At 36.6% G+C, this 26,532-nt stretch overlaps 1 protein-coding gene and 1 long non-coding RNA gene across 7 annotated transcripts in view; one reads left to right on the top strand and one right to left on the bottom strand.

Moving 5' to 3' along the window:
• Nucleotides 1-24,706, bottom strand: part of LOC143233966 (inositol hexakisphosphate kinase 1-like) — a 28,419-nt gene extending 3,713 nt beyond the window's left edge. Inside the window, exons 1-5 of one of the 6 annotated variants that reach the window (XM_076470904.1) lie at nt 24,571-24,687; nt 9,127-9,384; nt 4,272-4,767; nt 2,476-2,629; nt 1,639-1,735 (exon numbers count right to left, since the gene is read on the bottom strand). In XM_076470904.1, the coding sequence (XP_076327019.1) occupies nt 1,639-1,735; nt 2,476-2,629; nt 4,272-4,533 (513 nt within the window). In that variant the 5' untranslated portion in view covers nt 4,534-4,767; nt 9,127-9,384; nt 24,571-24,687. Of the gene's footprint in view, nt 1-1,638; nt 1,736-2,475; nt 2,630-4,271; nt 4,768-5,064; nt 8,193-8,227; nt 8,358-9,126; nt 9,385-23,453; nt 24,236-24,570 lie in introns of those variants that run through there. The other 5 variants (XM_076470905.1, XM_076470903.1, XM_076470906.1 and 2 more) reach the window with 5 other exon arrangements.
• LOC143233968 (uncharacterized) lies at nt 469-26,526 on the top strand. Its single transcript, XR_013018451.1, has 2 exons — nt 469-739; nt 24,601-26,526. It is a non-coding gene; the product is annotated as an uncharacterized LOC143233968 (long non-coding RNA).
• The last annotated feature ends 6 nt before the right edge of the window (nt 26,527-26,532 follow it).

Genomic DNA, 26,532 nt, shown 5'->3' with positions numbered 1-26,532 from the left:
AAGTCCATTACATTTACTAATGATTCACAAGTTATACGGTACACTGTCAAACAAACGTTCTTTTAGTGTGTGTTATCACCTGCCTTATATTATACACGCCTATGATTGACACAACTGGGGAAGAGTTCAGAGCTGCATCTTTCGATTCAGTCTTTCTATTTTATTTTTTGGATATAATAAATCAAGTCTTAATTTAATACATTAGTTTGTTTGAACAACAAAGTCAGAAACAGCTGGAATTCAGCCCCTGCCATCTATGATTAAAAAAGCAAACAACAACTAGACAGCTGGAAGGCAGATTTATTTTCTTAACAGCCTACAGATAAAAAAAAATGAAGAACACGTTTAGCGCCGCTAAGTCTCAGTTTTGACCTTTATATACGAATCCCAATACGTTAATACAAGGCCACGACCGACCAACGAAAACGATAACAAATCACTTACATTAAGTTACTATGTGTACGAAAAAGATGCATGCGATATGTTTGTCTGTGTGTGTGTGTGTAAAACGTGAATTTTACTTACAAAAATAGTTATTGGGGAAACAATCTTCATTAGTAGTACGCATTTGTTTAGCTCTAAGCATAGCCAGTTGGTTAAGACACTCAACTCGTAATCCGAGGGTCGAGGGTTCAAATCCCCGTCACACCAAACATGCTCGCCTTTTCAACCGTGGGAACGTTCGAACGTGAGAGTTAATTCCACTATTCGTTGGTAAAAGGGCACTCAAGAGTTGGCGGTAAGTGGTTCCCTCTAGTCTTACGCTGCTATTTTAGGGACGGCTAGCGGAGGTAGCCCTCGTGTAGCCTTGCGCGAAATTCAAAACAAAACAAGCTCTAATCAGAAAGTAAAAAGCATTTTTTGCTTTAACACAGATACAAATTATTTATTCGAGAAGATAAGCGAAAGCACGAGACGTAACTGTGCTTTCCTCATCCAGATACGTAACTGTATCCAGATACGTAACTGTGCTTTCCTCTATCCAGATACGTAACTGTGCTTTCCTCTATCCAGATACGTAACTGTCCAGATACGTAACTGTACTTTCCTCTATCCAGATACGTAACTGTACTTTCCTCTATCCAGATACGTAACTGTACTTTCCTCTATCCAGATACGTAACTGTACTTTCCTCTATCCAGATAAAATCGAAAACTAAATTTTTATATTATTAAATACAAAGTCTAATTATTACAATTCTTATCCTAACCTGGAACGAATTAACGAGTGTGTGTACGTTTTTCTAATAACAAAGGCACATCAGGCTATCTGCTGTGTCCACTGAGGGGAATCGAACCACTGGTTTTAGTGTTGTTTAGCGGAACACGGAATTAACAAAAGCTCAACACTGCAGCTTACTATAATATCGGTATTTTAATAATATGTAATTTCCATGTAATTAATTAATTATTTCATAATATTCAGTGTAATTGCATTTTAAAACAAACAAACGCCACTACAAAACCACAGTTCTTACCTGATGTGGGTTTTATCACTCCAATGTCCCATGCTCTTTTTTTTTTCACCATTAATTTTAGCCATGTTATTAAATTAGAATAAATATTCCATGTAACACAGAAAGTACTTTAATATGTTATTAGCGGATCGTCTAATAATTCGCAAGAAAGAAAGGATACAACTATAATTGGAGGAGTTGTGTTTATTTTCCACTAGAAACTGAGGTACTGGATCACCAAGAAAAGTCATTCCACTCTTGTAACCGTGAACTTGCAGTCTGTATTCATAAATATAAAAGATAAAACACCAATCACACAGAATAACACACTTAACTGTCATAAGTTTTTTATCGTGAGATTTTAGACATAATTTAGTTAAAACCAATGTCTACATGTAAGCTGCTGAGGAAGGAGCCAGGATTCACTCAGGGGTCTTATTTTTGTAAACTGTTACTGTTTCCAGGAAACTCCTGAGAAAGATTTTACGCAGTTTTGCTCAAAGCTACTCAGTCCCCACCACTGTCTCAGAAGAAAGTCTGTAAGATTATATTACTGAAAACTGTTTGACACAGCACGTATAACTCATTTTTAGCTTAGTGCTTAATAATAAACAAACAAAGAATGCACTATGCGTTCTTAATTCTGAGCTGATAGTTGTTTTTGTTGTTTTGAATTAAGCACAAAGCTACACAATGGGCTATCTGTGCTCTGCCCAGCACGGGTATCAAAACCCGATTTTTAGCGTTGTAAGTCCGCAGACATACCGCTGAGCCACTGGGAGTCATGAGCTGATAGACTAAAAGGAAAGCAGCTGATTAAACTGCACTAACCGTAAATATATGAGCTACTCTCGTCTGATCGAATATATTTGTATTATTTTTAGTCGTAGTCTTTTTACAGGAAAGGAGAGATGGATATATGAATCCATAATCATGCACGCCAGCCACTTGGCCATGTCCAGTCTTCGTTCTAACAGACTCGAGCTTTTAGTTGAAGTAAAAACATAAAAACAACTAACCTATATTGTTGGCGAGATCCACACTGCAACCATTCTATAGTGTCATGGTTTTTATTTTGTTTTTTATTGTTCTCATTGGAACAAGCCACACTGTTCTTCTTAAAAGGCTGAAGAAATTCGGAACTCTTATTACCATGTTGAACCTGCATAACACCTATACCATGTCGTAAAACTATATTAGTATAATTCTTAAGATTACATAATACTTTCCAATGTATTTAAATAAACCTTATATGTAAGATAAACATTTCAAAACAATACAAATCTTAAAAGATTTTTAAAATGAAAAATTACAATAGTAAATTTATAACAGTCACATGTCCGAACATTAAAATTGTTTATCAGATTTAATTTCTATTTGAAACCCTCGCAAAATTCACTTTAAAAACAAGAACAAATGTGTGTGCTCAATCTCACATATTACATTTTAACCACCTTTCACTTTTGCAGACAGTTGAGAGACGTTGCTTGTTCAAATGTATAAAGCAAGTCATTAAAATACGAGTCATTGGAAATAATAGGAAAATTTATCTCTTGATTGTGGTTAGTAATATAAATAGTTCAACAATAAACGAATACTGAATAACAAATGAAAAATCAAATCCATATAATAAAGTGTTTTGAACAAAATTCCTTCGTTCATTTGTAATAAAAATCTACGTATCTCATTTTGTTTGTTTGTTTTTCAATTTCGTGCAAAGCTACAAGAGGGCTATCTGCCCTAGCTGTCCCTAATTTAGCAATGTAAAACTAGAGGAAAGGCAGATATTCATCACCGCCAACTCTTGAACTACTCTTTTACCAACGAATAATGGGACTGACCCTCACATTATAACGCTGAAAGGGCGAGCATGTTTGGTGCGACGGAGATTCGAACCCACGACCCTCATATAATATGTGTCGAGTGCCTTAACCATCTGGACATGCCAGGCCTAGGAAGTACTGTCCACTGACATGTCAATGTCATCGACCAGTTAAAAAACAAACAACAGAAATAGACAAATATTCTCCAGTCTTGTTGTCATTGTTATAATAATAAAAATAGTGATTCATTTAATGTTTATTGAAGTAATGCGATGTCTCTTCCTTATAACAGACTTCTGAGGTTTTACGTACATGTATTGTACTTGTGATGTTTCAGTAGGAAGTTTTATATCTTTGGGTAAAGGTGTCGTCTTCATGTCCTGTCATGAAAGTTTGTCCTTTTTAATTTTTGTTTTTGTGTTCAAGCAAGGCCACATCGGGTCATCTGCTGTGTCCACAGAAGGAAATCAAACCCTTGTATTCTAAACAAAAGTAGCCTTCCCCCCGTGGTTTAGCAGTTAGTTTGAGGACTTAAAACGCTAAAAATTGGGGTTCCTTTCTCGTGATGATAACGATGCAGATAGCCTATTGTGTAGTTCTTTGTTTTAACATGTCCCCCGCTGGGACGGCGGTAAGTCTACGGACTTACAACGCTAAAATCAGGGGTTCAACTCCCTATTTTTCAAAGTTACTGAATTAACAAGAATGAGAAAAAAAACGTATAAAAGATAAGCATAATTGAGACAAAAACACTCAAGCTACAATTAACATTTCTTTATTAAATCGAAAGCCCAGAACTCTTCATATTTGACTCGAACGCGTTAGCCTTGGATTAGGACTAAACATTGAAACCATATTTCAACAGACTTAAAATTTACAGAAACTCCAACTACGATTTTAATTCGGAGTGCAAGTTGATATCACATTGATATACGTTGTGTCGATGCTGAGAATCGAATTACAATTATTGCACCAAAGAAAGTTTTACTCACCCTTGTAATCGGGAACAAAACGTTTCATCTCCCTGGGTACGTTCTGGTAGAAGTGAAGTTCCCTCTGTATGAGAGGTTTGCAAAGGGTGTCCGGCTCCAGGAGTAACATCTGTGTGTGACCGCCCACTTGATGACTGAAGGGATACATCACTTTGATTGATGGAAACTTTCGAGCGGTTTCTGACCCTGTGGACGATGACTTTAAATTGTAGAAGTCAGACATTCCTGGTTTTCTTCTTCTATACTGTTTTCTGTGCACCATATCCAGGCGATGACTTTGAATTGTAGAAACCAATCATTTCTAGTTTTTCTCCTACTACGTAGTTCTGTGTGCAATAGATTCGGGCGATGAATTTGAATTGTAGAAATCAATCATTTCTGGTTTTCTTTTTCTATGTTGTTCTGTGTGGACCATATTGTCTCCTGTACAACAGCTCTTCTCTGATTTGGTGTTATCTAGTTAGTGCTATCTTTGGTAAAACAAAAATGTGTAATCCTGAAAAAAAAACAAAAAAAAAAAAACAGAACAGTGATAATGGCTCAGGTGGTAATAACACCACTAACAATGCCAAGTGGGAAAAACTGTACAGATTTACCCCCTTTCTAATAACAAGCCACACAGTAGCACAGGGGTATGTCTCTGGACTCACACCACATGATGGGTAGAGCACAAATAGTCCATTGTGTAGCTTTGTGCTTAATTCTAAACAACCTAATCCTATAACAACAAAAAATTATATACATATTTTTTTCACAAAATCAAATATTATTCTTTTCATATTGCGTTACTTACTGTGTCATCTTTTTCTTTGTCATTATTACAAGAACGTTAAAAGTCTGACAAAAGCTTAACGGATCTGAAAAAAATACTTATGATAAATTAGTTTAAAGAGACTAAATCTGGAAGAATTATGTATTAGTTATTTTAAAGTAACTTCATATATGTATATGCTTTATCGAATTTCGAACAACAAATTAACAAGCAAAAATAATTATTCTATTATTTTTAATATTTAAATGAGACACATGACCCAAAATTAATAAACACGACACAATATAGTGTTAATGGCATTGGTTAGCATGTTAAACGTTGGAAAACAAAATGCATGGGGTTATTTTAGCAACTGGTCACTGCAAGTGAAATTATAATAAACTAATTTCTTCTGATGCAGATGGAAAAGTTTTTAAATCGGCAGATGGCGTCAGATAAAACCTATTTCGGCCTTTCAGATCTTTTGTTAAATAATTTACTGATTTATTTATTATACACTTCGTTAACCTGATTCTATTCCCGCCAACTCCACAGAATATAGCTGCATAATTTTAATAGATTTATCTTGAAATTATGTTTAATCCACGTACAGACTACGGACATAATGATTTCACTGTTTGTTTAAGATTCATAATGTAGGCAGATTAACATGTTGTATTTTACACAGATTTTTCTCAGCGTTAACATACTTTTAATTTGCGAGCTTTGGGTCCTCATACCAGTAAGAGGGCCTGAAATTTGCAAATAAAAGTATTTAATGTAAAGAACGTCCGTGCATAATACTACATATAATGAGTTCACAATACGCTTGGTTGCTGAGATTATATATGAAGCTTGGAACACTATTTAATGAACAGATTTTATCTTTTTTGACAGTACTTCACTCTTTTAAATTAGTTTGTTTCGTGTAAAGCTACATGAGAGCTATCTGTGCTAGCTGTCCCTAATTTAGCAGTGTAATACTAGAGGGAAGGCAGCTAGTCATCTCCACCCACCGCCAACTCTTGGGCTACTCTTTTACCAACGAACAGTGGGATTGACCGTCACATTATAACGCTGAAAGGGCGAGCATGTTTATTGTGACGGGGATTCAAACCCGCGACCCTCGGATTACGAGTCGAGTGCCCTAACCACCTGGCCATGCCAGGCCACTGAATTAGTAATGTAGTAATACGATAACAGACAAAAATAGTATCAATTAAACTCAATGTGATTGAATAGTTATATTCATATTTCTATATTTTAATTCTTGACTGTCCTATTATGTAGGGCTCATGCAAACCCCATCCTACTATCCTGTTTGTATTGTTTTTTAAGGATTTCTATTGGTCATTAATACACTTACTTCCTTTTTTGAAAATATTTATTTGTTTGCTTGTTGTTGTTTGTTTGTTTTTTGCAATATTTCAATAAATATAGTAAGGCTATACTTAAAACCAGGTTCTAAATGCAAAGAGGTTCCAGCTGTAATATTTATTGTTTATCTATTATTAGCTGGTAGGTCTTGTTACACCAGATCTTATATAGAAACTTAAAGGGAAATAATACCATCGTTTACACTACAATTATATATATAAATTTAAAAGTTAATACTAGTAGTCAATAATACATATAAAAGTAGATACTCTGTTTGAAACTGGCACCTCTGTGATAGTGGTTGTTACCATTGTTTTAGTGTTTGAATTATCAAGTAATAAATAGAAACAGAAGAAAGAAGAACAATGAATTCACACTTTTTGCTGTGATATTTAGAGACATTTCAAGAACCTGTGACTGAGTAATTAAATATATATGGTTAGAAAAGGAAACACTGTATAGTATTATAATATTCTGATGACCTATTGAGGAGATAAACTACATGGCCAAAAGTATGTGGACACCCGACCATCACACTCCTATGTGTTTTTGAACATCTCATTCCAAAAACATGGGCATTAATATGGAGTTGGTCCACCATTTGCTGTTATAACAGCCTCCACTCTTCTAGATTTTGGAACAGGGCTGCGGGGATTCGCTGCTATTCAGCCACAAGATCATCAGTGAGGTCGGGCACTGACTTCGGGCAAGAAGGCCTGGCTCGCAGTTGGCGTTCCAATTCATTCCAAAGGTGTTCGATGGGGTTGAGGTCAGGACTCTGTGCAGGCCAGTCAAGTTCTTCCACACCAACCTTGGCAAACCATGTCTTTATGGACCTCGCTTTGTGCACGGAGGCATTGTCATGCTGAAATAAAAAAGAGCATTCCCCAAACTGTTGCCACAAAGTTGGAAGCACACAATTCCCTAGAATGTCATTGTATGCTGTAGCATTAAAATTTCCCTTTACTGGAACTAAAGAGTGTAACCCAAAGCATGAAAAACAGCCCCATACCATTATTTCTCCTCCACAAAACTTTACAGTTGGCATTATGCATTCAGGCAGGTAGCATTCTCTTGGCATCCGCCAAATCCAGATTCGTCAGTCAGATTGCCAGATAGTGAAGCGTGATTCATTACTCCAGAGAACATGTTTCCACTGCTTCAGAGTCTAATGGCGGTGTGCTTTAACCACTCCAGTCGACGTTTGGCATTGCACATGGTGAACTTAGGCTTGTGTGTGGCTGCCCAGCCATGAAAACTCATTTCATGAAGATTCCGACGAACAGTTCTTGTGCTGAAGTTGCTTTCAAAGGCAGTTTGTAACTCGGTAGTGCGTGTTGCTACGCGCTTCAGCACTCGACGGTCCCGTTCTGTGAACTTGTGTGGCCTACTGCTTCGTGGCTGAGTTGTTGTTGTTCCTACAAGTTTCCATTTCAGAATAACAGCATTTACGGGGCAGCTCTAGCAGGGCAGAAATTTGATGAACTGATTTGTTGGAAAGGTAGCATCCTACGACAGTGCCACGTTGAGAGTCACTGAGCTCTTCAGTACGACCCATTCTACTGCCAATATTTGTCTATGGAGATTGCATGGCTGTATGCTTGACTTTACGCACCTCTTAGCAAGGGGTGTGGTTGTAATGGCCAAACCCGCTAATTATAAGGGACGCCTACATACTTTTGACAATGTAGTGTATTTAAAATACTATTTTGAGAAACAAACCGAATCATCCCTATACAGCTGTCCCGGCGTGGCCAGGTGGTTAAGACACTCGACTCGTAATCTGATGGTCGCGAGTTCGAATCCCTATCACACCAAATATACTCACCATTTCAGCCGTGGGGGCATTATAATGAGACGGTCAATCCCGCTATTCGTTGGTAAAAGAGTAGCCTAAGAGTTGGCGATGAGTAATGATGACTAGCTGCCTTCCCTCTAGTCTTACACTGCTAAATTAGGGACGGCTATCGCAGATAACTCTCGTGTAGCTTTGAGCGAAATTAAAAAAAACATAAACTCTATACAGTCAGTGCTGCCACCTACCTGATAAAGTAAAACTTAAGCAATGACCTCAACGAAATGGTTGCCATTCCAGGCATTTTTTAGTGTAATAGATGTAACAGAATATAGCTGTAACAAAACAGCTAAACGTCGAAGTAACAATATGAGCTCAAAATATAAAAAAAAAACAGCTTATAATTATCCAGGAATTAAAGGGAAAAGATATTTAGAAAACTATTTATCGTAGCAAGATTCTTAATATTCAGATATTTAGACGAGAAAGGACAGCAGTAGATATTTATCTACCTTTTCACTCAGTAAAAGCCTCTGATTTTATTAGCATAAATCATTATTTAAAGTCATAACATTTAGAGGAAACGTTCTCTATGTATGTACGTATTTATACGAATTTTATTACTCGCAAGACATTAGTTATTTAGCTTTAATTGTTATATTCAGTATTGTTTAGTCTCTATTTAGTGTAAAGGTAAGCTATTAAATATTACGGCCCGAAATGCAGTGTTATGAGATATAAATGCTAACATGTAATAGCGTGAACTCTTGAATTTACATTTTTATAAATACACCAGTGCAGCTGATGTAACAAATAAGTAGTTAAATAGTAATTATACGTAAAAATGGAATGAGTAACAACAATACATATATATAATTTACAAAACATTTAAACTAACATCTAAGATGATGGAATATACAGACTTAACTTACACATCGCCAACAAGATGATTCGCATCATGGCTTGTTCGTGAATCCTATTTAGCTGGACCGGCATGGCCAGGTGGTTAAGGTACTCAACTCGTAATCTGAAGGTCCTGGGTTTGAATCCCCATCCCACTAAACATGCCCGCTCTTCCAACCGTGAGAGCGTTTTAATGTGACGGTCAAATCCACTATTCGTTGGTAAAAGAGTAGTTCAAGAGTTGGCAATGGGTGGCGATGACTAGCTGCCTTCCCTCTAGTCTTACACTGTTAAATTAGAAATGGCTAGAGCAGATAGACCTCGTGTAGCTTTGCGCGAAACTCAAAACAAACCAAACCTTTTCAGCTAAAACTAAGCAATGTAACAGTACCTCATAAACTGTTATTGCAAAACAAGTAATAAAATGAAGAAAAACGTAATTAGTGAAACTTAGATTTAAAAAAGCTGTTAGGTACATAAACCTGTTAGTTTCAAACCCTGGGAGTCAATCGTGTGTTTGAATTTCGTGATAATAATATTACGTTTTATGTAATTTCCCTGGATATATTTCCAGCCACTTTCCATTGCACTGACATATCATACATCTTAAAAGAGGACTTAATGATTTGTATGTTTTGAAAATCCTAAGCTCATAATTACAACATACGCATAAAACGCATAAAAAACAATTGTTATAATCAGTAAAACCTACTTCAGGGCTACACCGCTGTAGTATACAAACGTTTACGGACTAATGAACCAAACTAGAGGCTCATATTATCACATGCAAATACTTTTTTTTTTATTTGTTTTGTACCACAACGTAACCTCGCGACTCGTTCTAATTGTATCACATGATCGATAGGAGGAGAAAGAGCGTAATAGTGTCAACCATTTTCCGTTATATTCGAGATAATGTATTCTGTTTGAATGGTAGAGGAAGTGTGCAACGGCATCACCAGTTGATTGGGACGCTCGTTCCGTAACGTGAGGGTCGTAGGTTCGAATCCTCGTCAAACTAAATATGTTCGCCCTTTCAGCTTTAGGGGTGTTGTAACATGATGATCATTCCCGCTATTTGTTGCTAAAAAAGTAGCTCAAGAGTTGGCGGTTGGTGGTGTTAACTAGTTGCCTTCTCTATAATCACACACTGCTAAATTAAAAACGGCTAGCGCTGACAGTTCTCGTGTAGCTTTGCGCGAAATTCAAAACAAACTAACATAACCTAAGAAAGGAAATAAAACATTATCTTCTGCATTGCAGTTTAATTTATTTCCATTTTGTATATATAACTAAGTAAATGTGAAGTTTGGAAATGGGAAAAACTAAACGTAAAAATAGAAGTGTTTTAACAAAGGTTAAATACGTTATATTAAACGACTTATCACGTCGTTACAGTTAATGTCGTCACGTCCAATAATATTGTATCTGAAAATAGATCCTTTGATAATTCTCCTATAGCAAAATTTTCATTGTGAAGCTGTCATATCAAAAGCTCACTGTGCTTCCTGTTTGATGTTCATGAGCCATCTAGTGTAGAACAACGGCGATTTTCCCAACAGTGTGTGTGTTTTTCTTATAGCAAGGCCACATCGAGCTATCTACTCAGCCCACCGAGGGGAATCGAACCCCTGATTTTAGCGTTGTAAATTCGGAGACATACCGCTGTACTAGCGGAGGGCTTTCTCAACAGTCCGATTGTACAGACATTCGTATGTACGGTGTCTGCGCAAGGAACAGCATGAATGCCGTTTCATTCTCTAGATATCAAGTTTCTTTGTTTGTTTTTGAATTTCGCACAAAGCTACTCGAGGGCTATCTGTGCTAGCCGTCCCTAATTTAGCAGTGTAAGACTAGAGGGAAGGCAGCTAGTCATCACCACCCACCGCCAACTCTTGGGCTACTCTTTTACCAACGAATAGTGGGATTGACCGTCACATTATAACGCCCCCACGGCTGAAAGATAATATGCTGAAGTTAGTACTGAATTTTGTATACGTTGAAGTTTCTGTACATGTGTGGGTGCTATGTTAATCCAGGCAGGTGATGCATATTCTATTGTTGGTCTAATGTACGTTTTGTAGATTTTAAGTATGTTGTCTGGTGATGTTCCTTGGATTTTACCTGAAAGACTTCTTGCATAGTTTGCTCTTTTCTAGATTCGTATCAGTATATTTTTAATGTGTGGTAACCACGTTAATTTTGAATTATAGGTTAGACCTAGAAATTTAGCAGAAGTAGCAGTCAGTAAAAGTGATCCATTCATATAGAGTTTTGGTGGATCTTTTTTTCAGCTTATTCAGTCTGCTGAATAATATGACTTGGGTTTTGGAATATTGATTTTGATTCTGTATTTCTAGTAGTATTCTTCGATGTTATTTAGGACTGGTTGTAGGTTCGTTGCTGCTATTGACGGAGTGGGGGCACTTTTCCAGACTGCTACATCGTCAGCGAACTGTGATGCATAACCTAAATTTAGGTCCGACGGAGGCATATTACTCACGTACATGATAAATAATATAGGGCTAACAACCCCTCCCTGCAAGACTCCTGCTTCGGGTGAAAATGACCCTGAGTGGGCCCCATTTACATTTACTTTACACATTTTGTTTTCCAGGAAGTTGGATAGCCAGCGAATAGTTTCCTGGGGTAATGCCATTTCAGGTAATCTATGACGTAAGCCATTATGCCACACTGTGTCAAAAGCTTTCTCAATGTCGAGAAATCAAGCTACGGTGCATTCGTTTTTGTTGAAGCTGTCGGTAATTGATTCTGTAAGTCGAATCAGGTGGTCTGTAGTTTGGTGGTTTTTTCGAAATCCGTTTTGAATTTCTGGTAATTTTGAATTTTCTTCTAAGTAAACTGACAGACGATTACTAATTATCCTCTCTAATACTTTGCCAATACAACTGGTTAAGCTAATCGAGCGATAGTTGTTTGGTTTCTCCGCTAGCTTTCCTTCTTTCTAGAACATTAATATTATTGCTTCCTTCCAAGAAACGGGAATATATCCTGATGATAGTGATAGATTAAATAAATATGGTTTTGTTTGTGTTTGAATTTCGCGCAAAGCTACACGAGGGCTATTTGCGCTAGCCACCCCTAATTTAACAGTGTAAGACTAGAGAGAAGAAAGCTAGTCGTCACTACCCTCCGCTAACTCTTGGACTACTATTTTACCAACGAATACTGGGATTGTCTGTACCATTATAATGTTCCCATGGCTGAAAGGCCGAGCATGTTTGGTGTGACGGGAATTCGAACCCGCGACCCTCGAATAACGAGTCGAGTGGGTAACTTAATCACCTTGCCATGCCGGGCTTAGCTTTAGGAAGATAACTAACAACATGGTTTCTTCCAGTATCGTATGTTTGACTATATTTTTCTCATGCACATTTTGAGCTAAATCAAGTATCTTAAAAATGTATGTGAAAAAAAACATGATAATGTTTTTATAACAAAGATATAAGGGTTATATAAAAAACTAGAAAAGACTCACTATATTTAAAAAGCTATGTTCCTGTAATTTCTAAAAACTCAAAACCTTTTTAAAATGAAAAATCTCATCTCCGAACAAACGTGTCGCTTACAGAAAACACTCAATAACTCTTCGTTGGTTGTAGCACGGTTTGATTGTTAGGTCGTTGGACAAGTACTATGAGAGGTCAAGCGATCGAAATCCGTCAACAAACACGCTCGATCTTTCAGGGCTGAGGGTGCTATAATGTTATGGTTAATCTCATTATTCGTTGGTGAAATATTAGCCTAATAGTTGGCCGTGAGTAATTTTGACTGGCTGTTTTTCCTGTTGTCTATCACTTCTAAATTAAGAACGATCAAAACAGATAAACCTCGACTAGTTCTACGCAAAATTCAACAATCAAATAATCCCAGAGTAGCAGTATACTGCATTATTAGGCCGTTCGTGTAAACTGCGTACACCTATTTATATTTTAAGTGTCTAAAATGTCAGTATTTAGATACAGCAGCAAGACCAAAGAAGTAGTTTGTTGTCACGTTTGACTCACGCTCATTAATTTGGGTATGGACCAACTTCAGCCCCTAAACGTAAGCGTATAACTGTGGCTCAACGGGAAAGGTGAGGGTTTATAATGCTAGAACTCAGGGTTGGATCCCCGCGTCGCAAACAGGGCATGAATGTAATAGTATAATTATATATCAGAAACAGGATCTTTAATATCCCCTGCCCAACTACTAATGTTATGTTTAAGGGCAAAAATAACTGAAACCCAAATTTTTAGAACTACCTAGAAAGAAAAAAAGAGTAAAATTTGCAAGTCTACAGTTATGGTTGCATTCAAACCAATTAACGTGTTACTGTGCCTTTGCAACATCCAATCATCAGTAACGATTATAGTTCTAAATTATATCAAAATACACTAAGCCATTAGAATACTACAAGCTAGAAAACCAAGAAATAAGATTCAAGTGACGTAATAAACATAAGTACGCGCTAACAAAATACGGCCAGGAAAAAAACCCAGCAAAAGTCACTCAATAATAAAAAATCCAAAAGCTGTATTGCGTAACTAAATAAATCAAAATGAAGCATTTGCTTAAATTTTTTAAGGAATTCTAAACATGAACTGAGAAGCCCGAGGTAAGTTGATATGGAATAACCCATATACATATGTGTGTGTGACGATATACGCAGAGGTTCTCATCATGTAGATGAGTGTGTGTGTTCTTCTAAAAGTAAATCCGCTTTGAGCTATCTGCTGTGTCCACTGAAAGGAATCGATCTCCTGATTTTAGCGTTAAAAATCCGTAAACTTACCGCTCTACCAGTTGGAAACTCATGTAGATGAGGTTATGAAAGGTGAAGTTCTGTAGGAAATTACATTCACTTCCTACTTGTAGGTGTATGAAATTAGTTCAGTTCGATGAAAATGTCAGAATTATTTTTAATTTACAAGAATAGCGGTTATAAGTTATCAATGATTTAAATGGAGCTGACGGTAGAAAAATGTAAATTGGGAATTTAAATACTGACGAAATTAAATTCCCAAGGAGCAATTAACGCACCAGTTTATTACCGATTGTTATATGACGGTAGTACAGAGACAGTTCAAACTAAAATATATAACAACCTGAGATGTCATCACTGAACTGGTAAGTAACCACGTAAAGGCTGTATTTAGAGATGGTTATGTACATACATACAGCCTTTTCGTGAAAATTCCAAAGGTGATGGTATATTTAGGTATGGGTGACACAGAGAGTGAGAAAGAGATTTCTTACCATACACTGATGAATTTAAGAAAAATTCATGAAAAAGAATATTATAAAGTTCAAGAAATGTGATTAACATACAATGGTGATTGACAATATACTTAGATGTAATAAATTTGTTTATGGTCATTGTACATTTATGCACTTATCTTATTTAAAATGGTCATTCGACAAGTTTGGGACTTCCTATTTCGGGAATGAAACTGAAATTTTTGTATTTTGTTTGTTTGTTTTGGAATTTCGCATAAAGCTACACGAGGGTTATCTGTGCTAGCCGTCCCTAATTTAGCAGTGTAAGACTAGAGGGAAGGCAGCTAGTCATCACCACCCACCGCCAACTCTTGGGCTACTCTTTACCAACGAATAGTGGGATTGACCGTAACATTATACACCGCCACGACTGGGATGGCGAGCATGTTTGGCGCGACGCGGGCGCGAACCCGCGACCCTCGGATTACGAGTGCACGCCTTACGCGCTAGGCCATGCCAGGGCCGAAATTTTTGTAAACTTGAACGGCACCTTACGCACACATGAGTCGAGCAGTCTCGTCAAATATCCCTAAGATTCGGGGTTGTGTCCAGTTTCGAATCACTAATCAGCGAGAAGGTAGTCAGCTAGTGGCATCTATGATCACAATAAACCTGTCTGGCCTTTAACCAAATAATAGAACTGATTCTCACTTTTATAACGCGCCAACACTCGAAATAATATTCAGCGTATTTTCGATTCCTGTCTAACACCTTTTGATTTGTGGCCAAATAGTAGGTCACTTTCGGGCCCGTTTTTATAATTAAGAATTTTCTAATCCTTATTTATTAAAAAACGTATCAGTTCAGTAAAAGGCTTAGTGACTAACTTCTGAAACGTTTATCAGAGAGAAGTACACACGCATATATAAATATGATTACGCAACTTTTCGACCTCTACTTAGGCTATTAACAGGCAAGAGAAAATAACGATAATTTGAAACACTAAAGAACATAATTTAAAGTTTTAATTAAGTGAATCGAGTACAACAAACAAACAAACTTAGAGTGCCTAATTTCAATACTTTTCACTGTAGATAGAAATGCTCTATAGTTACTATTTTTATAAATCTATAGAACAGTACTTACATTCGTTGGAAGAAATAATACACGGACAGTTTAATCACTATTTTCACAGACTGGTACGAAGCTAATTGCTAACTATTAGAATGAATACTTCATTCTTAGTATGCCAGTTTCTCGATTGGAGGATTCGTGTTATCGCAAAAAAAAAAAAAAAAAAGGAAAATTCACATTTCGAGTTTTTATTATGTAGGTGGGTTATAAGAAAGACCGTCAAATCCTACTATCTTCTTAGAGTACTCCAAGAGTACTTAGTGGTGGGTGCTGTTAACTAGCTACCTTCGTTGTAGTCTCACAAATTCAAAATTAAGTAAAATAATCCCTATATAGCTGTAGTTTTGTGTGAATATCCGAAGCACAAGAACAACTTTTTTAATTAGAACTAATCTACTGTTGATTCCTTGCTCCTACTGAAAGCAGGCCCGGCATATCTATTAAGTATTCTACTACAGGTTTGATGTTTGTTTGTTTTTTTCCTTGGCTATACTTAAGTGTGGTTTTAGACGCCAATATTCATGTACAGTGGAAGGTTTATGGAAAATTAGTCGAGGTGTGTGGTCTAAGATTAATCTCGTTCGTTTCAAAAGTTTGTTATACTAAAAATTGCAACGTTAGTTAGTTAACAGCATATAATCGTGGCCATTATAAGTGACCTGGCATGGCCAGATGGTTAGGGCCGCTTGACTTGTAATATGAGGATCGCGAGTTCGAATCCCCGTCACACTAAATATGCTCGTCATTTCAGCTGAGAGGCTTTATAATGTGACGTTCAGTCCCACTATTTGTTGATAAAAGAGTAGCCCAAGAGTTGGCAGTGGGTGGGTGGTGATGACTAGCTGCCTTCCCTCTAGTCTTACACTGCTAAATTAGGGGCGGCTATCGCAGATAGCACTCGCGTAGCCTCGCGCGAAATTCGAAACAAACAAACCTTCTGTAAGTCAAATTTAATATGATAAAAGTATGGATACAGGAAATTTAAACCGAAGAAATAACAGATAGTTTTAACAAAAAACAATGTACTGTCGCCTGCTTTCTTGACATTAAGAAAACATTTGACACTGTATGGCACAATGGTATAAGGTTCCGTATGCATGAAATGGGACTACCGTGTGGAATTATTCGCTGACTATCTAACTTTTTGGAAAATAAAAAATGTAAAGTAAATGTAGAGGGGACCTCTTCTGAGTACTTTACTCCAGAAACTGGTGTCCCTCAGGGAGAGGTGGTTAACCCTATACTCTTCATCATGTGTGTAAACAATATGCCATTGAAGAATCTTAATCATGAATTCTCCTCACAGTTCGCTGATGATGTGGCAGTCTGGAAAAGTGCCATAACACCAACAATAGCAGCCACAAACATACAACCGCAACTAAGTAGAATAAGCGAATACTATCAAAAATACAGAATAAAAATAAATACAGCAAAAACACAACTTGTCGTCTTTACGAAATTGACAAAACACAAAAAAACTGCAGCCTGAAATATATATGAATGGTGCACTACTTCAGACTGCCACATCGGCAAAAGTTTTAGGCCTAACCTATGATTCAAAATTAACTTGGATTAATCATGTAAACTAAATTAAAAACAAAGTCTGGCGAAGAACCAAATATACCAGGAGTCTAACTGGCAAAAACAGTGGAGTATCAGCAGACAATATACTAAAAATTTATAAAATATACATTAGACCAGTAATAGACTATGCAGTTCCAGCATGGAAAACTGTAAGTGACAAAATAATTAAAACCAAACTACAAACAATCCAAAACACACTTCTCACAACTGCATATAGAGTTCCTAGAGGGGCTGGCATGGTCAGGTGGTTAAGACACTCAACTCCTCATCCGAGGGTGGTGGGTTCGAATCCTCCTCGCACTAAATATGCTCACTCTTTTACCTATGGGGGTGTTATAATGTAGGTCAATCCCACTATTTTTTTGGGGCCTGGCATGGCCTAGCGCGTTAAGGCGTGCGCTTCGTAATCTGAGGGTCGCGGGTTCGCGCCCGAGTCGCGCCAAACATGCTCGCCCTTTCAGCCGTGGGGGCATTATAAAGTGACGGTCAATCCCACTATTCGTTGGTAAAAGAGTAGCCCAAAAGTTGGCGGTGGGTGGTGATGACTAGCTGCCTTCCCTCTAGTCTTACACTGCTAAATTAGGGACGGCTAGCACAGATAGCCCTCGAGTAGCTTTGTGCGAAATTTCAAAACAAAACAAACAGTTCCTAGACTGCCTAGAGCAACATCAACATACCAACCATACCAGATAGTCTCCTACATAGTACAGTAACGTACTTCGATAAAAACTGGATGAAAAATGAATTACTATGCGAACTAGACAAGTACCGTATACATGATGAAAATAGTCCTAAACACCTCACCCCGTTGAATATATATTTTAAACATAAAAATAAGTAAAATAATAATAATAAAGTATATATGTATACATATAAAAATATAGTGTAAATAAAAAGTGCCACCAACAAACTGGATATCTTCCTGATAAGGCAAAACAATATCTATACATATATATGGACATTACCCTGAAAAGAGTCAGAATAAATTCAGCTGACTCTGACCCAAAAAGCAGTAACTACCACCATCAAACAGTGCATGACCACACAAGTACAGAAAGGAGGAAGAGGTCGAAGAGCACCTGACCCTCCAGGGTACGTACATATCATACCCAAACCCTGAAAGAGAGAGAGAGAGAGATAGCGAACGATGATCAAACTTAATAGCTCATTGGAAGTGATAATTTCGTTCAATAGTAGCGCCAAACTTCAGTTGTCTTACACATTGTACCACAGATGTTGGCTTTATAAAACGAATAATATAAAGTCCTTCGACCTTTGAAGAAAGAAAATCATCAAGAACAGTTACCATGTTATTCATGATAAGACTACCTAGGGAAAATTAGGCTAAAACCAACATTTGATGTATGGTTATTCTTTTGATATTTTTTTTGTTTCAGTGATGCACAAATGTAGTGGCGAGGGAATGAGGAGGGGTCGGGGCCCACTTTTATATGCGCCTCATCAGAAATGTAACAAAGTTAAGAAAATTATTCTCGGAAAATTGTTTGTTTTTGAATTTCGCGCAAAGCTACACGAAAGCTATTTGCGCTAGCCGTCCCTAATTTAACAGTGTAAAGCAGAGGGAAGGCAGTTAGTCATCACTACCCACCGCCAACTCTTGGACTACTCTTTCACCAACGAATAGTGGGATTGATCGTCAAATTATAACGCCCCCACGGCTAAAAGGGGCGAGCATGTGTGGTGCAACCCTCAGATTACGAGTCGAATGCCTTAACTCACCTTGCCATGCCAGGTCTATTCTCGGACTTAAATACAATTTAATTCGAAGACAAAAACTTTCAGTGCCCGAAAGAGAGCTCAAGACCAATGGGTTTGTCCAACTTTTAATTTGCCTCCTACAGTTCTGTAATGTCAAAGTGGGCAAAATATATTTCTCTATAGAGTCAAGTGCGATGGTTGATACATCAGAATCACACAACTGATATTTTGAATACCATTCTTTTAACTGACTCAGTAATATTTTGTAGCATAAAGAACCTAAGGTAGCATTTCATGAAACAGCAATGATTTGATGTACTCTCAGGGGCGTAGATACTGGGGGGGGATAGGGGTATACATTCCCCCTTCATTTTAGGTAGGGGTTATGGTGCATACAATCATCCACCCTACAGTTTGGTCTGTTGAATTGTTTTATTGCATCACAGACCTAAAAATTGTGTGTTTGTTCTTGTGATTATTGTGTTTTTACCAATCAAATTACATAATTAGGCCTAGATGTAGGCTTTTTCAGTAGCCGAAATGTATATCTTTTACATAGGCGTGCTTCTAAGCTTTTCGATCTAAACGATAGTTCGTAAGTATCAGTCAGTAGGCTTCAGTATACATGCAAGTATCGTGGCAACAAGGTTACTCTGTGACTGCATGTTTACAGCTTTCAGGTTCACGTAATCAGAAATTACCAACTTGCAAATTGAACAGTCCACATAAATGGTTGCAAAAATCATCCACCCCCACCGGGTGTGAAAAATCTATGCCCCTGTATAATCTTATTATTGAATAGCCATATTAAACCACTTGAAAGTGAAGTGCACACTGTCGTGTATTTCAAGTTAGTTGCCAAGAAAGTATAATATTTAACTTTGTCGTGAAATACTATAACAAACTATATCGTTTTGTGTATAGTTGTTGGCTTGGAGTTAATTTGAAAGTTGTCGTGATTGCTTTATTTATCGATATGCGAGACACCTAGTGAAACATAAACGCAGAACACTGTCTTTCAGGTGGTTAAAAAGAAGTGTTGTTTGGGTCTTTATAAAAACAAAACAAAAAAAAACAACTAAACCTATTTTTTTCTCTAAGTTATGAAAATTTATTAGTAGATATGAAATGAATAGCCGTACATATTTATAAAAATACATATTTTTGTCACATACGGCCACTCTGAACCTTTACAAACACTGTTGGCACGTGCCCAGGATTCAGGTAATTACAAGTCTGGTCCTGCTCCGTTTTCTTTTTAAAAACCTTTTAGTAATGTTATATCTCGCTTATTATCGACAGAATGTACTTATTAATATTCACCGGCACTGGAAAATTCTTCTGATGTTCTATATTTCTATTACACTGCTAACAGAACTTCCATTTACGTCTAAAACATTAAACTCTACGAAAAATCATAAGAGAGCACAAGTATCAATAATGTTTACACATTAAAAGTATTGGATGTACAAGTCTTGGAGATCAGAAAAATAACATAGGAATTTGAGACAATTCCTATTTTTATCACAGATCTTCTTCGCCACTATCTTTATACGGAAGCTCGGTGCCACTTTGAACAAGGGAATTTGAACAGCTCCACTTTCTAAAAATAAATCAGTTTTACTTTTACCAAGTTAATAATTCGAAAAAACACTAAAAGCAAGCTAATCTCTTTCTTTGTTGTAAACGTGGCCAGGTGGTTAGGGCCGCTCGACTAGTAATCCGAAGGTCGTGGGTTGGAATTCTTATAACATCAAACATGCTCACCTTTTCAGCCGTGGAGCGTTATAAAATTACAACCAATCTCAGGTGATGATCAGCTACCTTCGTGTAGCTTTATGTGAAATTCAAAAAGAAACAAACAAAATATTTGTAAGCTTGGTCTAACTGTTTCGTTACTAGTAAGACATCGGCTAGTCGTGGCAAACAATGTGATGAATATAGTATTGCTGTCTCCATGCAGGTACAATACACAGTAATGAAATCAGTCATGAAAACTCGAATTAAACAACATTCAAAAGTCTACAACACTTTTCACAATTTTGAAGGCACCAGACCTTATTAAAAACATCTACATGTTTCGATGGGTTCCAGACCCAACATCACCAGGAAGGAACAGTTTTTAAGTACTATATAATTTTAAACATTATCTGTGTTGAGCTTTTTAATAACTGTCTTTCATGAGTGTCCTGTTCCCGTTGTTTTTAATTTTTTTACAGTGAAATGTTTATAATTGACCTGTAAAAAGACCTGTAAAAAATTCTCACGTTATAATAACATAAAATAATGAAACCCAAACGAATTTGTTTGTTGTTAAGCCTAAGTTTACACAAGATGTATCGCAACCCGATTTTTAGCGTTTTAAACATTCAAATTCACCCTCTGAGCTACTGAACTAACAAAAATACACCAAACTCCTGGTACTGAATGGTAAACACGCATTTATTTTTTTCTGTTAGAAGATTATTGCAGTCGTATGGTTTTAAACCTGTAGGATAGAACTAAAACCCGAGTTTTGGTTCTGTATAGTTGTTTCCGAGTTTGCAACTAAGTCACCATGGAGAGGAAACCGTTTCTTATTTCATCTTCAAGAAGCGCACGACACGCGTGTTTTTACAGGTATTCACTTTCTATTAATAATCATGATTCGTCACTTGAATAAAAACGTTGTAAAGTGATTCAACAGAATAAACAGATCTCAACTTTAGAAACTGTTTATAAAGAACACGCTATTTATATGTTCATAAAACAATGTACTTGTTTTAAATTATCAGCAAAAGAAACAAAGACTCATAAATCGTTTGAGGTTACCGAAATACACAAGTTAGGCCTACTTTGCAATGACTTTGGTGTAAGCCTTGCATTCGTACTTACTAGATAACATTAGCTACATAAGAATTCCAGCAAGTTGAGAAGACAAATATTTTATAGGTTTCATTTGATGAAATAATTTGACCGCTTTAGTCCTTTCTATTTAATATTTTCTTGATGATCGATTTTCATGTTATATTCATTTTATTTTAACAATATCTATTGCAGTTTCTATTTAAATTATTTTTTAAAACAAAAACTTAACTTCTTTATATCTAGCATTTGCTCTTCCCCATTTATTCCTATCGTATTGCACAACAGAAATTAGTCACATCTGCAATATTTCTTTCAAAACTAACCCAAACACTTCCGCGTTGTCATGGTAGTATACTTGTGTAAACAAGACGTCACTCCATCTTTTACTCACACCTGATTCAACTTAGTTATGACACTTTGATGACGAAGAACCCACTTTTTAGAAAGTACGAATTTAGAAATGCTTGATTGTAAAACGAAGAAATCTATTTTAAATGTAGAACGTTAAGATAAAATTGAATAATCACTAGGTAGAAAGTTTACAGACAGAGGAATATTATAAATAATTATAATATTTCATAATATTGTTCGACCAGGAGTTTCACTTCAATTATAATAGAACATAGGGAAAAATAATCTTATAAACGAAACTTATTCTTGAAACAATACCCAATGAATAAAGTTGCTAAAGTATTGAAAATGGCAAAAAAAGTTGATTTTCCGATTGTTAGACACATAGGTTAATATTCATCCATTTGTTCTTCAGGTTATTATTATTATTATCTTTGTTCTACGAGCCTACAAAAAATACTTATGAATACGTTATTCAAACCTGAGCAAACTTACTAAACAAAATTCAGGCGCAGGTATAGAGCAAAGTATATAGTGATTCTTGAAAGAAAAGGAGAAAGTTTAATAGTTTTCTCATCGTTACTGGCCAAGTTTCTCTTCAAAGCCCAAAGCAAAAACGGCTAAGTTTGCTATACTCAAATCTATGCTCAGCTACTAAGCAAATTCCCGTGAAGGTTGTAAGGCTATTTCTAAGTTGATTTTTGAGAGTCGAGATTTCCATCCTCTAATATTTTCTAAGTTTTTCTTCGCTATCAATACAGGCTTTTTAAAACAATTCAAACATCACAGACACAAAAAGTTTGAGAACCAATTATTTAAACCATAATGGCAAACTCCTTACATTTGAATGTTGTTCTCGAAAGAGAATATAGCTTTCCTTAAGGTAGGTTTTACCTACGACATTATATGTTAATTTATAGAAAATATAACTTTACACCTCAGATGAAGGTTTCTTCTATATAAGCCATACATTTGCTTTGTCCAACCGAGCATTTCAAAACTGAGAGATTATTAAAATCTTACGCTCATTTAATCAATTATGGAAGGTTTTGTCTGTTGTTAATCGTAAAGCTACATAATTTGCTATCTCTATGTACTCATCACAGGTATCGAAACCTGAAGTTTAGCATTATAACCCTCCATACTTATCCCCAAGCCAATAGAAGAACATGAGAAAGACTTTGGAAAAACTGTTATATTGATAGCTTTGGTTACATTCATTCTAGCTTTAGAACTAATCATTTCAAACTATGATGTTACATATTTAAGACGCCCAGTATGGTCAGGTGATTATGGCGCTCGACTTGTAATTTGTTATAGTCAGTCCCATTATTAGTTGGTTAAACCCAAGTGTTGGCGGTGGGGAAGTAGCTGCCTTCTCACTAGTCTTACATTAGGGATGATAGCCTTCATGTAGCTTTACGAGAAATTCTAAAAGCAAACAAACAAAATATTCGAGACAATTACAGACAACTTAGAGGAGATTACAATCACATACCAATAAGTGGGGAAGCTAGCTGTCCCAGAACCTCTTTAAATGTCTCCCACTATCCATTGGTAAAAGTCGAGCCCAAGAGTTTGTGGTGGGTGATGACTAGCTGCCTCCCCTCTAGTCTCTCAGTGATAAATTACGGACAGATAGCGCAAATAGCCCTCGTGTATCTTTGCGAAAAATTCAAAACAAACCAAACTTTAAATTGTTAGAGAAAAGGCAGTTGGTCTACAACACCCAATTACAACTCTTGTTTCACCAAGTAGTACGATTTGACCGTCACTATTATAGCATACTAGCAATACAAACTTTAAAAATTAAAAAACCTAATTGCAAAATTTTGACATTTAAAAACTTTTTAAAATAGTTAACTTTGCACACATCGTTTAATGGTCCGTTCATTCGCATAATCACAAGTATGTGCAGTACTCAATGTAGCTCAGCGGCAGTTCTTTGTGTGTTAAATTTTAAGTTTTTTGAATTTCGCGTAAAGCTACACGAGAGCTATCTGTGCCAGCCGTCCCTAATTTAGCAGTGTAAGACTAGAGGGAAGGCAGATAGTCGTCACCATCCACCGCCAACTCTTTTACCAACGAACAGTAGGATTGACTGTCACATTATAATGTCCCCATTGCGGAAAGGGCGAGCATGTTTGATGCGATGGGGATTCGAACCCGCGGCCCTCAGATTACGAGTCGAACGTCTTAACCCACATGGCCATGCAGGGCCTTTAAACACACATCTTTTTATATGTGTTAAATTACTAAAATTAACAAAAAACATGTATAGCATTTAATATTATAAGAAATTTTTTTAAAATGTACTATGATTACACTACTTTAAGCTAGAATTTGCATTACAGTTTTTTTGGCAATGATTTTCCTATATTATTAAATTCTATGCATGTTCTTATCCTGTTGTCACGATTTCTTTATACAGGTTATGTGACGTGACAACAGGTTAAAACCGGTTTGTTTTGTCACTTTGGAACTTAATTTGCCCGAATTTGATGTTTACGTTCTATAGTTATTGTTTTTCCATTTGGTACTTATGATATATATAAACAATGGCATACCTTTAACATCCCATCTTTGTATCAAAAGATATGGCTGTTTAAACTTACCTCACTACTTTTTATTTGTTTTCATTACAGTGTGAATCCAATACACGTATCGCAATGAAAAAGCACTGGTGGAACTGAAGTTGTAGCCGTCGTATGGAATGTGATTGTTCGACCTACCGGGACGTTGATACAAATTAACATATCAACCGATTGCGCATTACAAGTTCCTGCAATAGATCTCTGTATGTTTTACAGTAGAACTAGGCGAGAGTTTCAACAGCATCGTTTTCGTTATTTCCGTGCACGCCCTAAAAATAGCAGGTTTTACAGATCGCATAATTTATACCAGAAAAAAGGAGATTATTTAGAAAATATGGGCTTAAGTGGAATACATCCTAGTTTGTTTTTTTGAATAGGTAAATGGTTAGTTTTAGAACATTATAAATATATGACCATAAAAAAACCTAATCTTTCAAGCTACATGCTGTTAGTTGTTTTAGAAACAGTAACATATGTTCACTTGGTTGGCACACCCTCACGTGAGGGCGTGGCTGTACATATTCCTGGATGAACACGATTGGATGTTACGTTCGTTCTTGACTGTTAAATTTTTATGAACAATTTCAAACAATTCCTTTGACGATGCGGTTATAAAATTAACCAGGAAAAATTATACGAGGAATATCTGCGCTAGTCGACCCTAATTAGTAGTGCAAGACAATTTTTTTTTACCAAAGAATAGTGGGATTGATTGATCATAATAACGACCCTACAGCTGAAAGGACAAGTATGTTTGGTGCGACTGGGATTCGAAACCAAAACCCTCACACTGCGAGTCAAGTGCCCTAACTATCTGACCCGACAGGGCCCTGTGAAGTCGAACTTTACACAAACGATGCGTTATAAAAGTGACGGTTAAAATCACACAATTCAAATGATGTAGCTTAAGAGGTGGCGGCGAGTGCTATTGACTAGGTGCCTTTCCTTTAGACTATCAATTAAACATTAGGGACGACTAGCACAAGTAACGTTTTCTGCAACTTCCTGAGAATTTTAGAAACAAACAGAAATAAAAAGCCTCAAATATTTATTGTACCTATTGTTTTCTCTTGCATAGAATTATTCAATCAATTATTGTGAATAGCATACTACAATACAAATTAATAACGACATAGTAAAAAATTATCATCGCTATGTTAGACACTAACTTTTCCTTTTTAGATTGAATTATATTAATACACACAGTTTAATGAGTTTGGTGCTGTGCTCACTTTAATGCTTTAGGCCTAAGCCATCAAGAGTTACTCTGTTTACGCCCGAAAAATCGTTGTTTGCCATTGTATTCGACTTAAATGTCGGTCTACGGAGCATCTCATAAAACTAGTTGAAGGCTCTCTGCACTAGTCATCAATTTAGAAGCTGTAAGCTACAAGGAGTAAAGCTGGCAAATAACCGAAAAAAATCGTCACATTCTAATACCCTAAGGAGCATGTTTGGTGACTGGGTTCGAACCCACCATTTGAATTTCGCGCAAAGCTACACGAGGGCTATCTGCGCTACCCTTTCCTAATTTAGCAGTGCAAGGTTAGATGGAAGGCAGCTAGTCATCACTACCCATCGCCAACTCTTTGGCTACTCTTACCAACTAATAGTGGGATTGACCGTATATTATAGTGCCGCAACGGCTGTAAGGAACGATAATGTTTGGTGTGACGGATAATTGAACCCGCGACCCTCGGATTTCGAGTGCCTTAACCATCTAGCCATGTTGTGTCTAACTGAAAAGTGTGTGTGGAGATAAGGAGAGGTCACGGTATTAAGAGGGCCACTCAGATATTGCAGAAAAATTAGGATCTTCAAAGGAGGGTAAAAGACTACTGGTTGGCGTGGGTTTCATAACAGGACAATTCACCTAGTGGAATCGAACCCCTGAATAAATCTTAATATTTTCAACAAACCTCTGATAAAATTTAGTTCAACAACTAGAAGGTTTCAAAATAAATTAGGTTCTCTTTATAACCA

This window comes from Tachypleus tridentatus, chromosome 12, assembly GCF_004210375.1.
Source record: "Tachypleus tridentatus isolate NWPU-2018 chromosome 12, ASM421037v1, whole genome shotgun sequence".
NCBI classification, from domain to species: domain Eukaryota; kingdom Metazoa; phylum Arthropoda; class Merostomata; order Xiphosura; family Limulidae; genus Tachypleus; species Tachypleus tridentatus.
The sequence above is the reverse complement of the archived record's forward strand: the minus strand, read 5'-3'. Positions and strand labels throughout refer to the sequence as shown.